This window comes from Seriola aureovittata, chromosome 1 (assembly GCF_021018895.1).
Source record: "Seriola aureovittata isolate HTS-2021-v1 ecotype China chromosome 1, ASM2101889v1, whole genome shotgun sequence".
NCBI classification, from domain to species: domain Eukaryota; kingdom Metazoa; phylum Chordata; class Actinopteri; order Carangiformes; family Carangidae; genus Seriola; species Seriola aureovittata.
The window spans coordinates 8,097,100-8,110,173 of NC_079364.1; the positions used below are offsets into that span (position 1 = coordinate 8,097,100).

The 13,074-nt window shown below is 41.0% G+C and overlaps 1 protein-coding gene across 11 annotated transcripts in view; it reads right to left on the reverse strand.

Annotated features, from left to right (window-relative positions):
• Positions 1-13,074, reverse strand: part of myo9aa (myosin IXAa) — a 100,775-nt gene that overhangs the window by 39,308 nt on the left and 48,393 nt on the right. For 10 of the 11 annotated variants that reach the window (XM_056397804.1, XM_056397722.1, XM_056397954.1 and 7 more), the window contains exons 3-6: positions 6,606-6,700; positions 6,453-6,515; positions 4,680-4,779; positions 2,516-2,569 (exon numbers count right to left, since the gene is read on the reverse strand). In XM_056397804.1, coding sequence (XP_056253779.1) covers positions 2,516-2,569; positions 4,680-4,779; positions 6,453-6,515; positions 6,606-6,700 — 312 coding nt within the window. The remainder of the gene's footprint in view (positions 1-2,515; positions 2,570-4,679; positions 4,780-6,452; positions 6,516-6,605; positions 6,701-13,074) is intronic. The other variant, XM_056397482.1, reaches the window with a different exon arrangement.

Here is a 13,074-nt window from a genome sequence, read left to right on the forward strand (position 1 = left end):
AGAGCATCTAGTGAACAGCGGCGTGTGCAGCTTCTGCTCATGTGGTGGAAAAATCGAGTCTGGCTTCCCCTTTAGACCGATCCACAGAAATTTGCCGAGTTGGCAGAAGAAGCTGAGAATCTAAAGGTTTGCCTGTGTTTGAGAGACGGGTGGCAAGTTCAGCTGACAAAGGAGGAGACTGATTTGATGCAATAACAGTGATGTGTGCAGACAGGTGCTAGTTTTTTTCACACGGTACATGTAATACAGGTGAAGTGCAGACATTCAGCCTCACCAACACTCAAATACACACACTAAATAGCCTGTGGACAGCTTGTTCTTAAACCCAGTTTAATAGCTGTAGTGGAGCCAAAAAAAACGTTGGCATGTCCCTGGTGTCCGTTGGTAGAAGAAGAAATCCTCTGTACCTTTATTTTTACTAAAAAAGTACAGCATCACAATTCAGAAATAGCCCATTACAAGTAAAAGCTCTGAATTCAGACTTTTACTTAGGTAGAAATATGGATTCATCAGCAGCATAACAACATTATTAAGTATATATATATATATATATATGTGTGTGTATTGATTTGTAAGGAGGATTAATGTTGTAGCTGGATGAGGTGGAACTCATTTTCACAACTTTATATACTGTTGTGCAGTTTAATCTATAATAATGCATCATATGTTTTGTAAGTAAAACATACAGTAAGTAGTAAAGTAGAAAATACAACATTAACCTCTGAAATGTAAGTATAGTAGCCTATTGGCTCTTTAAAGCAGCTTGTTTAATAAAACTATTATGTAGCAACCCAATGCACATGCGGAGGAGTAAACATCTGGATAAATCTGGATCTGGATTAGTTGTTAATGACGAGAGGAGGAGTTTTCCCAGACTAGGAACACATGCTTTGATGCAACTATTTCACTGTGTCTTTCACTACGTTCACCCACCGTAATGTGAGCTCTGCTCTTTGCTTTTTGAGCTCATTCCACCATGGCTGCCATAATTATCACATACCGATTCCTCAGAAAGACAAACATGAGGCTCACACTCAGACCAACTTGCCTCCTTTTCTCTGACAGAAACTTGTGACCTATTAGTGACTCTGGTGTTACATTTCCATAGCAAGGAAATCTAAATTTATTTCAAATATTCCCTCATATTGCTCTAACTTGAACTTCTTTCAAGTGAAAACTTTCAATATAGTCACAAAAGACGTTTGAGGATTCCAGATATATTATAAATTTTTTTTACACACACTGGCGTTGTCCAGCATTTTCTATTATCAATTTCTATTGTCAGAGTTTACATAAACTGCATTATGCATCTCACAGTATTATCATTATTAAAAAAAAAAAAGTTTATGATTTAGTCAAACTGTTACATACAAGTATTAATAAACAGAGAGCTCAGTGCCCACCACAAAACCAAACCCAGTGCAAATCATAAAATACTTTTTTGATCATTGACATCATTCAATCAAAGTATTTCTACTGCAGAGCGGCAGGTGTGATTTGAATCAGAGCCAATGATTCACAGGTGAAGGTGTGCCTTTGGGCAAACAAATGTGGCAACTCAGTGGTATCAGCATGTAAATATACTGTAGCTCGGTCACTGGCTGGTTGGTGAACAATGGAGCTCTGATATATCATTTAAATTTATTGTAGAGAAGTGAGCTGTGGCTTGTTCGTTCAGGATAAACGTTCACTCTGCTGTTCCTCTTGAACTTATTAACTGTGATGATTTGACTGCCGAGCATCTATCTCAACTTCACCTTCATGTGTTCCTGAACATTTAAGTCCCTCAGACAGTTGCACACGTACAAGTGAGTTGGGAGGATGAGATGCCAGGGTCTCCACGTCTTTTATACTATACTAGAGACCAAGGGATCAAACAATCCGGGATCACCAACAGCAGTGGCCTCAGTTTACATTGGTTCACACAAGTTAGCAGACTTACTCTGTCCATCCAAAGTCTTTGTTGAAGTTATGAAGTTATCATAATTCCAAGTTTCTGACTTGTAAATGGCATTGACATCATCGTCCGAGTCATAAATACAACTGGGAAACTCTTGTATGTCTGACTTGGCACAAACAGAAATGAATGTGTGTTATTTTGAATTAAGAGAATCATTCAAAATTACCCACATTTTTTTCTGTGACTTTGCGAGGACCTCATCTTCAGCAGGGAGGATTTCATTATCAATACTAGAAAATGTCAATAATCAAAAAAGTCACACAGGCTAGAGCAGCACAGGAGGCTGCAGTGGCCAGGATATGACTAGACATACCAACATAACTCAGAGAAGCAGCGCAACAGGGAAAAGCAAAAACAAACACAGCTAAAATAAACAGTACCCCAAACCAAACTAGGAAATATCCAAGGAGCGACAAAATAAGCAAAGGAGGGGCAGGGAAGGAGTGCGCAACTGTGCAGGGGAAAGTGAGGCTGGAGCTGCAAGTGCGCAGGTGACTGAAAATCTACTTGTTGCGGTTTGTCCGACACGTACAGACACACACAGCTGATACTGACCGGTTCACTCTCACAGTAACTGTCCCAGTGCGGTTGGTGCGTTGTCTTTGTCATCTGGAAATGTCAAGGCAGAGTTTACAGAGGGAGGGGAGGGGCAGGGAGGGGGGGAGGAGGAGGGGAGGGGCAAGGTTTAGGTTAGACAGCAGCATTCCAATGCCAACACATACTGTACACTTAAACATGTACGACAAGATTTATGTGCCACGAACAGCGAAGGGAGGACGTGTTGTTAAGACGCAAGCGACGGGTGAATTTTACAGCTCTGCTCGTTACATTCAGACACAGACAGGCTTCACAAACTCACAGTCAGACAACATCCAAGAGCACATGGACACTGATGAGGGACACGTATGCACGCACAAAGAATTCACAGACATGAAACAATAAACGTGTAATGATTGAAGGCGGATTGGAAGGTGGAATGAAAGCTGAAGATTACACTAATTGGCTTCACATTACTGCTGATTATTTCTAAAAGCATACCATCAGTTTTTATGATTCATCTCCTGCCTTCTGCAAACAACAGATTTCTGAAAAGGTGTGAAAATCAACGTGCAGACAAGCTAAACTTGCAACCTCCGTTTTATCTTTGAGTAATTGGTTGAATGCATGCTCTTCCAGTTTGTAAGTGGGAACTTGTTTTAAAACTCTTCTTCAGGTTTGTATTTCAGAATTTGCTGCAGCAGTAATTTATCATCATCTATGTGGGGCTAGCCGGTTAGCATGCTAACTCCAGTAGAAGAAAAGAGTTGAGAACAATGGCGTGTTTTCCACCACTGGACACAGCTCTTCATGAGTAAAGGAATGAAGTTTGATGCTGAACTCGCAACGTTTCTTCCAGACTGGTAATTAGTCAAATGTTACTACGATTGCTGGCTATGTAGCAATAGCAAAACTTGCAAATGGCTCCTTTGAAAGTGTCTAAAGAAAGTTTCAAGTCTCTACAAAATGATTTTCATTCAGTAGTTAAATGAGCCAGAACTAGCGGTTGCGACAAAAGCAGGAAATCAACCTAAAAACCTATGGTGTGCTTTGGACAACGGTCAGTCAGGTGAACATTTGTGGTTAATTGTCTAATCAAACGATGCAAACAACAGGTGTGGTTCTCACACAAAATGCAGAATGAGTTATGGTTAAGGACCAGGGTGTGAAAAAATGTGCAGCTTGTTAACAAGTCGTGGACAGGAGGGGTTGCGAAATCCATTCAAAAGAGCTGCAGCTGATGCAAGAGTGTCATTTTTTTTATGTAAACAGACAGAAAGTGATCAAGCGAAAGCAGAGGAGGATAGGAACAGAATGCAAGAATGTGTGTATGTATGTATGCATGTACGCATGTGTGTTTGTATGTGCACGTCAGTGGCCGGGAGGAATGGAAGGAATTCCCTGCTTTCTTCTACGTAGGCGTAAGGATTTTCGGAGGAGGGGAGCGGGTCCCTGGTTTGTCATGGCGTGACTGTCAAGGCTCAGAGGCAGAGATGCAGCAAGTTTTACACAAAATCCACATTCCATATGCTTAATGTGTGTGTGTGTGTGTGTGTGTGTGTGTGTGTGTGTGTGTGTGTTTATTGTGGCTTGGTTTCATGGTCATGTGAAACCTGTTTTTCGTTGTGGTAAACACACACAAGAGAGACAAGGGACAAATACCATTTTTGTCTTTTTTTGGTTTGTTTTTGTGTGTTGTCAGCGGCGGTGGTGGGGTGAGGATGTGCTGGTCCACACACATGCAGTTACACCCATAAAACACAAATTACCACAAACAGATGTACAAATTAAAACAATCTTGCTTGTGTATATGAAGAAAAAGAGGGTCTTGTGTGAGTGTGTATGAAAGGGAGAGGGACTGTGCAGCAGGTGTTGAAAGCCACCGACAGTGGAATGTGTTTCCTTTGTGTCCTGATTTCTCTCTTTCCTGTTCGCCGACAGAGACACGGAGGTAACTGTGCTCGGGTCTGAGGACGTGCAGATGACACCAACACAGATGCACAAAGATTCACAACCCTACAAATAAATGAAAACTGCGGCGAACGCTTCACAACACATGACACGGAAAACAGAAACAGAAAAGAACAACAACCAGTATCAGACGAAACCAGACATGTTTACTTGTTTATCTCATTTTTTCTGGAGATAAACAGCTTATTGTGCCTGGTGCTGAAGGTCCCACCTGACTGAGGTAATGGTATTCTTCAGGCTTCTTGAGGTGAAAGGCTGTCCTCTCGTCTTCACTCGCTCCTGCCAGCAGGTAGTAAAACACATGGTAGTTTCTAAAAGAAAACAAAAACAAAACAGGTAAGTTAAATTTAAACTCATAACAGCTGCAAGCGTAATTTTTCACTAACCAAAATGTGTCTTTTTATTTGTTTATATATGAGAACATGTGCATGTAGGACAGAAATATTTGCTTCTTAAAACGGTTAATAAGCTCATGGTTTGCAAAAGTAAGGAAGACGTTAGCACCTTAAGTTAAACTACAATAGTAGCATGTAAAACATGATTTGTTTATTGGCTTGTTAGCTACATATTAAAGCTAAATATTAAAAATATTAGTTAGCAACAACAGGATAATAATATGTGTACAATTAGTGTGGCAGCCTGCTAACATTTAGCCATATGTAAAGTCTCAGATACAAACAGTTAGCTTAGCAACATGCATACACATGTGTAACATGTGTATTCTATTTCATCTTACACTAGTACATTTTGAACTCATATTTTCTATTCCACGCTATATTATACTGTACTGTATTAAACTATGCTATATTATATTAATATGCAACATTATATATTTTCATCATCATTACTTTTTCATATTATTTACTATTCTGGTTTATGTTATTACAGTAAAATAGTATCATTATACACTAAACCTTACTAAAATGTTAGTTACAAGTTTTATTTATATTCTTATATTCATTTTATGTATCATTATATCTTACATATCATTAAGTATTTATTTTTTACTTTCTCTATTTATCTGTACTTATTTTTGTCCTGTGCCGCTGCAACATCTGAATTTCCCCTCAGTAAAGGTTGATTTTATCTTATTTTAACGCTCACTAGACTCACGTGTTGGACTGATGGACCAGTATCGAATTCCCTAAAGCCACGCTGCTACAGTGGCTGAAACTAAAGCAAGAAGTAGGAAAAAGAGTAATGACACCTCAGTTTGTTTGTGTGTGTAAGTGTGTCTGCATGTGTGCGTGCACTTTTTCTCTCTGACAGCGCAAAGGTTAGAGGTCAAAAGTGTGCAGCAGCTGGGTGACCAAGAGTCCTCTCGGAGCACGTGCGCACACACACACACACACACACACACACACACACACACACACACACACACACACACACACACACACACACACACACACACACACACACACACACACACACGAGCCTGGAGTCAGCAATTCATCTCAATAAGAGATGGCTAACGCATGGGGCCCTCTGTGAGCCCCCCATGGTTAACCCTCACCACTCCATCCGGCCAGTCCAACACATTAGTGTCAGCCTCACTTAGACCTCAATTCACTTCATGACTCACACTTTGGCAAACTCAAACAACAGGCTTTCTGAGCTAAATTGTCTCAGATGCACTTTTTTTTTTCTTTTTGCCAAAATTCAACTTTCATTTATTTTATCCTTGGTTCGTGAAAAAGGTTTTAAGCAAAGTGCAGTTCAAATGTCACGTAAGATTGATTCAACATACAAGATTAAGATCGAATTTAGTTTGCTGACATATTATAGATTGTGTTAAATTAATGCGTCCAAATCTGGAGGCCAACATTTAACAGTTTGCCAAATTTTTGAGTATTTATTAACCTTCACGTTTGTTTTCAAATGCACTTCAAATCAGCACTTTTAACTTCACTGCTCAGAAGCGAAGCGAAGTGTCCAAGTCCAAGTGTTTGGCATTTGTAAGATTATGATTAAGTTTGCTCACCGCTCATTGTGCTCCTGATAGACCAGCCTTGACTTCTCCAGGAGGTATTTCTCCACATATGCCCTGGAATAAAAAGCAGAATCAAAGGGTTAACTTCATGATTATTTTTCTTTTTTGAAGAGGAAAAGGAAGCATTTGTCTTTGGTTCCTCACCCTCTCACAGTGCCGCTCTCCTGGTAGTTCACCTGAATGAACTTGCCAAAACGACTCGAGTTGTTATTGTGGGCTGTCTTTGCGTTCCCAAATGCCTGAAGGGGAAGAGAGGAAGAAGTGGTGAGATGAATACGAATACACACAGCTGAAAATAAATGAGGAGACGCCACATATTGCACATCTTACACACAGGTTAGTGCTAAACATGTGAGGTCAAGTTCTGAGTCGACGTTAGGTGTGGATAATTTGTTTGCGGGTCAAGTACACAGAGACTTTGGCCTCACTCCAAACATTGTCTTGAAACACTGTCAGCCTGGATGGCGCAGAGCAAGCTTTTCCTCTTACATAGTTTCAAACAGCATCAGTCTGAGACAGATTAATAACATGGTTTTAGGATCTATTTAAGTCAGAGTCAGACAAATTGCCAGAGTGAGGATGAAGGAGCCAGGGCCAGCGGGCCTGATGGAAAAAAGCTCCTCAGTGAGTAATGGGATCCATGTGGCCGTTTGGAACATGTGTAGTGGTTGTGCTTTAATAAGACGGTCCAGTATTTCCCCTCACTGCTCTGTTTATGTTGTATGGCTGCCTGGAGGGGAAGTAGTTTTTTGCCGTATATAAACCCTGCAGTTATTTGTAGCTCCGCCACAAGTAAACAAATTCCTCAGTGAATCACTTAGAGCGCCCCAAGCCTTGTGTCTGTGGAATGGGAAAACACCCCTCCTTGACCCCACCCTTTACCAACGCTACTAACCAACATGCAAGCATGCTCGGAGGAGGCTAATGCCAAGCTAATCGGCGAGGAAGTCAAGGAGGTCATTCATCGCTGGATTTCACTTGAATCTCAAAAACACCATGCTGCTCTGTTTCAGCGTGGGACGCCGTTGGCTTGCGGATTCGCTGCAATGCAACACAGATGAAAGAATTAGGACAAGATTTCCTTTTCCAACCACAAACAGCATGTCAAAGCTTCACAAGGCAAAGTGGCAAGCTTTTTCTTTTCATCATTGCTTTTAAAATTAATCAATGTTGTCTCACAGTTTGAAATGCATTTCAGTCACAAATATGCACAGTATGACGCATGTAAGGTCCTTTGTAGAAGTTAAAAGACCAATGTGTTGATAATGTAGCCCTACAATACATCAGAATGAATTCTTAGAAGAAACCAAGTGCAAGTAAACTGAGACTCTGCGAATCAGAACAGTCCATTGTAAGTCTATGGGCAGAGATCATCAAACCATTAAGATGCTTGTGGGAATCAGGGCCCTGGAGAACTCGGGACACTTTAGCCTCTGTGCTACTGGCAGACCCTGGCTCAAAACAACTGGATCACAGCACTGAACTCGCCCCTTCATTTATGACTCACCCAGCTGAGTAAATCATTAAAATGGGCAGACACTGTGGAAAAACATATTCAACTGCCGTCTGGACAAAGAAAGAGCATCCAGGGTCAGACTGAGTTACAGTGACGGTATCATTTCGCATCCAGAAACGTGGGCTTGAAAATGCGACGCCTGATGCATTTGATAATCCCAGAGGAAGCTGGTATTCTGTTCACCACTCCATCTGTCTCTGAACTGGCTAACCTGCCTGGTTCAGGAACCGCAGGTCAGACGAGGACAGAGTAACCATCAGTCGGAGTCCTTATGTAGTAAGAACTTCCTGACTGGACGGCCAGTAAAAACCAAGCACTGATAACAACAACCTGCTCGCAGACAGGGTGAGGAACTTGGGTTAGACGAGCCTGATATCGGACCTTTCACTGTGTTTTTCTGTTAAATGGCTTGACATTCAACATTTTGTGTTGGGCCAGCAGGAAGCAGGATGTGGAGCAACTAAAATACTGAGGGCTGATTTATGTTCAAGCAGTGTGTATTCGTCCACCTGGTCTGTGTAAAAAAGATGCATTGCATAGTTAAAGAGGACATTTTTATGGCCGACAGTTTGTATTCTTTCTAAACTTGGCTAGCTCCATATCAGCGGCCATAAAACACAAATCTTGCCACAGAAGGGACGTTTGCTCATAACAGACGTCTTCTGGGAGAGGAGTTTAATCAACATGGAGTTACACATATAAAAGCATGCAAAAATGAATCAGTCACTACAGAGAGCCTGCTGTCATTAGGGTCCCTAAACTAGTTAGTCAGTGTCATGACTAATTCCAGTGTTTTAATTTCTAAGAATAAGTAAAGACATTGCCAGGAACATCAGTTACACTGGCCTTACATCATCCGAAGCGTTTACTACAGAACAACAGAGCAATCTGGAGTCACGTGTCAGCAAACACAAATAAATCTGTTATAGAGGGACATTTTTTTTTTTCACCCAAAGTAACCCCGAACAGACCTGAAGGCCGAGCAGCCACAAGACAAGTTGTGCTTTCAGTAACTTGTTCGCAACTGCAAAAAATTATTTTACTGCACTCTTGCTCTTTCCACCTACACACACAGCCCACAACAATGCAAATTTGTTCTTGCCCCTTCTCCTACGGGAGCTGTCAAACATTATTCTGCAACAAACTTCAGCAAAGTGGGAAGACTAAAAACACAATATGACATAATTTAATGACAACATGACTATTAAAATTTCAAACACATAGCAGTGGAAAAGTATTTGAGGGTGGACGGACATAAAGACTCAAAGGGACACCGGAGCTGTTTGCACAGACGTGATTCGCCCCACTTCAGTCACTCCAGTAGGTCAACATTGTTATTCTTGGCTACAAACCACAGACTGAGCCAAAGGCAGACCAAAGACAGAGTTGAGATGGTGCCAGCGTGTTCTGGGTGTAATGTGTCTGACAACGGTCTCGGTCAAAGTCGTTCAGAGCAGCACAGACGGAGGAGGTCGCCACAAGGCTGATGTGATGTTTTCATAAGTGAAGCACTCTGTCTATCCTCATGTCAACATCTGGAGAAACTGTTCAGATGTGTTGAAGTACTTGTGGTCACGGTGAGAAAACCTTTTAATTAGAAGTGTTTGAGTTGTGGCTTTTAGAAAGGTTTTACATGGGGGGTGCACTAATCCCATTTATCTGATTCCTTCTATCGGGGCAGTGACCAAACCTTAATTATGATTTCTTTCCAATTTAGAATCTATTACTCTCTTGTTCCCAATGTTTTTCTATCTGACGTTCCCCTACAGCCCCTTCACTGACAAATACAGTTACAGTACCTTCTTCCTGGAATTGTCAGTGTTTATTATTGTCTCTCTTCTTTTTTTATTACTGTCCATCTGGTCAAGTCTGTATTTGTACTTCTGCCACTTGTAGTGGAAAAAGCTGGACATTTAAACTACATATCCGTTACTTTTAGATGTAAATAGACTTTTCTGCTGACTTTAGTAGTTTTCAGGCACTTTCTGCGCACTGGGCTTAACGTAGCTGCTAGTTTATTGGCCGGTCAGCCTCTCATTTTTAGCCGACGCCTACCATCGCTCTCATCACTAAAATTATGAAACCTACAATTAAATAAAATAAACCTGTTTGTCTGTTTAAAATTGTCTGTTGTTGGGTTTGTGTACTTTCTCCCATTCTCCCCACCTTCATTTGTATCATATCAATAAACTACATACATATTTTACATATCTCTCCTGATGTCCAGTATAACAAATCAAAACATCTAGTGTGTCCAAGAACATGAAGGTTTTCATTCACGGCATATGATGCACAGGATCATCTAGTTCCTCATTTGTTCTCTTCTAGGAAATCAATTAGACTTCGAGCGGCGCCTTACACAATGGTATTCAGTTCAGATTCTATTAATGCCTCTGTCTGTAGTGAGTTAATTAAGGTCTTTGTCCGCCGCTGTATGCTCTGACTCATGCAGCGCACAGCAGAGACAATTTTAATCATATGAGGATGACTTCATTGGCTGCTTCCTGAGAGGAGAGGAGAGGAGAAGAGAGGAGAGGAAAACAGACTGTCATACTGGGTCGAGTCTGCAGGGAGTTGAGAGTGTTTCAAATGGTTGCAGGGGTCACACTAGACTCTCAGATAGAGAGAGGAAACAAAAGAGCGCTTCATTTAACGCACAAAGGGATAATCTTTCAGTAAGTCATCAAATGCTTAGGGTTACAAATGAATTTCCATGCTGGGTTGTGTTTAAAGATCATGTGACAGCACAGTCCTAAACTGGACAGAGAAACGCTTTGTCTTCACTTCAAAGTGACTTAAGTGAAATGGCCATGAGAAAAAAAAAAAAAAAAAACGGCATTCTTCTGACTCACTGACTGCAAAATGATTTGGGAAAGTGTCACCAAAATTTTTAGCATTCCTTCTCTGACAGTAGCTCTGTGTGATTCCATGGCTTCAAAGAGGCATTTGCTCATTTAACCTCTGTGGATTCATGTCCTCTCCCGGGCCTTTTACCAGGCCAGCTCACCCACCGCAGCGAAAGAGCAAGTGACTGAGCCCAACGTGGATCATGCTTATGTCACAGTGTGCAAGGGCAGATGACGCTCTCCGGAGGCTAACTCGTAACCATGGCCCTTGTAATGTCAAACCTGAGGTCACGCTGGTCAGACTGGACTGTGGTCACGGTGGGTACTTAATAATAGTGTGTGTGTGGGGGGTTGGGTGTGTGGGGTGGGGTGGGGGGGGGTCTGTACTCATGGTTCCCAGCTCAGTGGAAGCGTGGTGGGATGTGGGTTCTGGCAGTGACCGTTTCTGTCAAAACAGTGCCTTAAAATGTGTTTGAGGGCAGGATGTGTTCAGGTTTAACTGTCAGTATAAAACATTTAAGAGGTGAAATGTTTGCCCTGTTCACCATCTCACAGCACGCTAGTGCAGCTGAGACTGATGTGATGGGCTCATTAGTTTAGGAACTATTTTGTCATAAAACAAGTTAAAAAATTTGAACCTGATGATGGCACTGGAGTCAGAGGGTCACCAAAGTCGGTAGGATTCATCTTCTGGGGAGCACGAGTGTCTGTCTCTTGAGATATTTCAGTCTATTTTGATGATAGATTTTGAATAAGAGGCAAAAATACCGAATATTGTGACTTGAGTTGTGACTTGTTTTTGTTTGAGGCGATAGTAAACTGAATATCTTTAGGTTTCATGCTGCTGGTTGGACAAAATAAACAATCTCATAGCATCACCTTGGGTGTAAGAAATAGTTTTCTCACTACTTCCTGATATATTTTTTAGACTAAATGATTAGTTTATGAATTAAAGAAATAATCAGTTGATAAATCGATAATGAAACTAACTGAAAGAGAGGTAAGGGATCCAAGCTCTAACACAAACTGTCAGAATACATTGAATGGCGCTATACGTTGACGAGCTGCGGTGTGACGATGTAAATGTTTTCCACATTAGAACTATGATCCTTCATCTTAATAATTAAGATTTCAATACATCCAAATCAGCAAACTTAGGCGACCGCAATGGGTAACAAAAGACTGAATTAAGAAAAGTGCCTCTGTCTACAGTCGAGATACAAATCATCTCCATGCAAATCACTGTCAACCACCATGTGACATAGGGAAATGAGACTCAGCCATTGAAAACGGTACCAATCTTTGGTTGTAAGCTTGGTTTAAAAGGTCAGGCTGTTTGTAACACTGCACTAGATCCTACTGGCAGAAAAGCTGTCTCCCATAATTCTCAATGAGTTCACCGTCACTCAGCCTCAAACACCCCTGGGAGCAGATCTGATGGTCCAGTGAAATTAGTAATACAGACGTCAAGCTTCACACGTTGTGCAACTCTGGGCAAGAAGCATCGGGCTTGAATGAGCCGCCAGGAACCTCAGCGCTTGTTTGTTTGGGGTTTTTGACAACTGTTGTGTCCAAGAGAATCTCAGCTTCAAATGATGTTGAAACTGCAGTCACATCCATTTACCCTGCCTCTTTCTGTGCGGGCGTAATAATGTAAGCACAAGAGGTTATTGAGGTTTCCAGCACTACGTTTAGAATTCAACTGCAGTAGTTACTTTATGTATAGCAACTATTTTCTGAATTCATATTTGCATATACAACATCTCATGAAACAGCTGGATCTTTTTCTCATTTTAGCAATGTATTGACATTTTTTCTTCTTTTTTTCTTTTAACCAAATCATCATGTTGTCTCTCTAAAAATCTAGGAAACAATAGGAAACATTCCTTGTTTTTATGAGATAGGTTTTTTGTATAACAAAGGGAAGGTTTAATGATGTAGCAAGATAAAGTTTATTATAGAAGTTGAAATATTTGGTACAATAATGTGAAAACAGGTGATAACACCATGAAAAATATCTGGTTAGAATGTGAAAAGGACCTGATCAAAATGACACAAACATCTTTTTGTCACGGTGGTAGGAATGGACATATAGAAGTAAAATAATAAGCGCATTCCCCAAAAAGTCAGACTATTCCTTTAAAAAGGTTTGGGAATCACCGGACTACAGCTGACAGAACTGTCCATGTGTATGCGTGTGACAGAGAGGCTGACTGAGAGAAAAGAGACAAGCAGACAAACAAGAAAAATG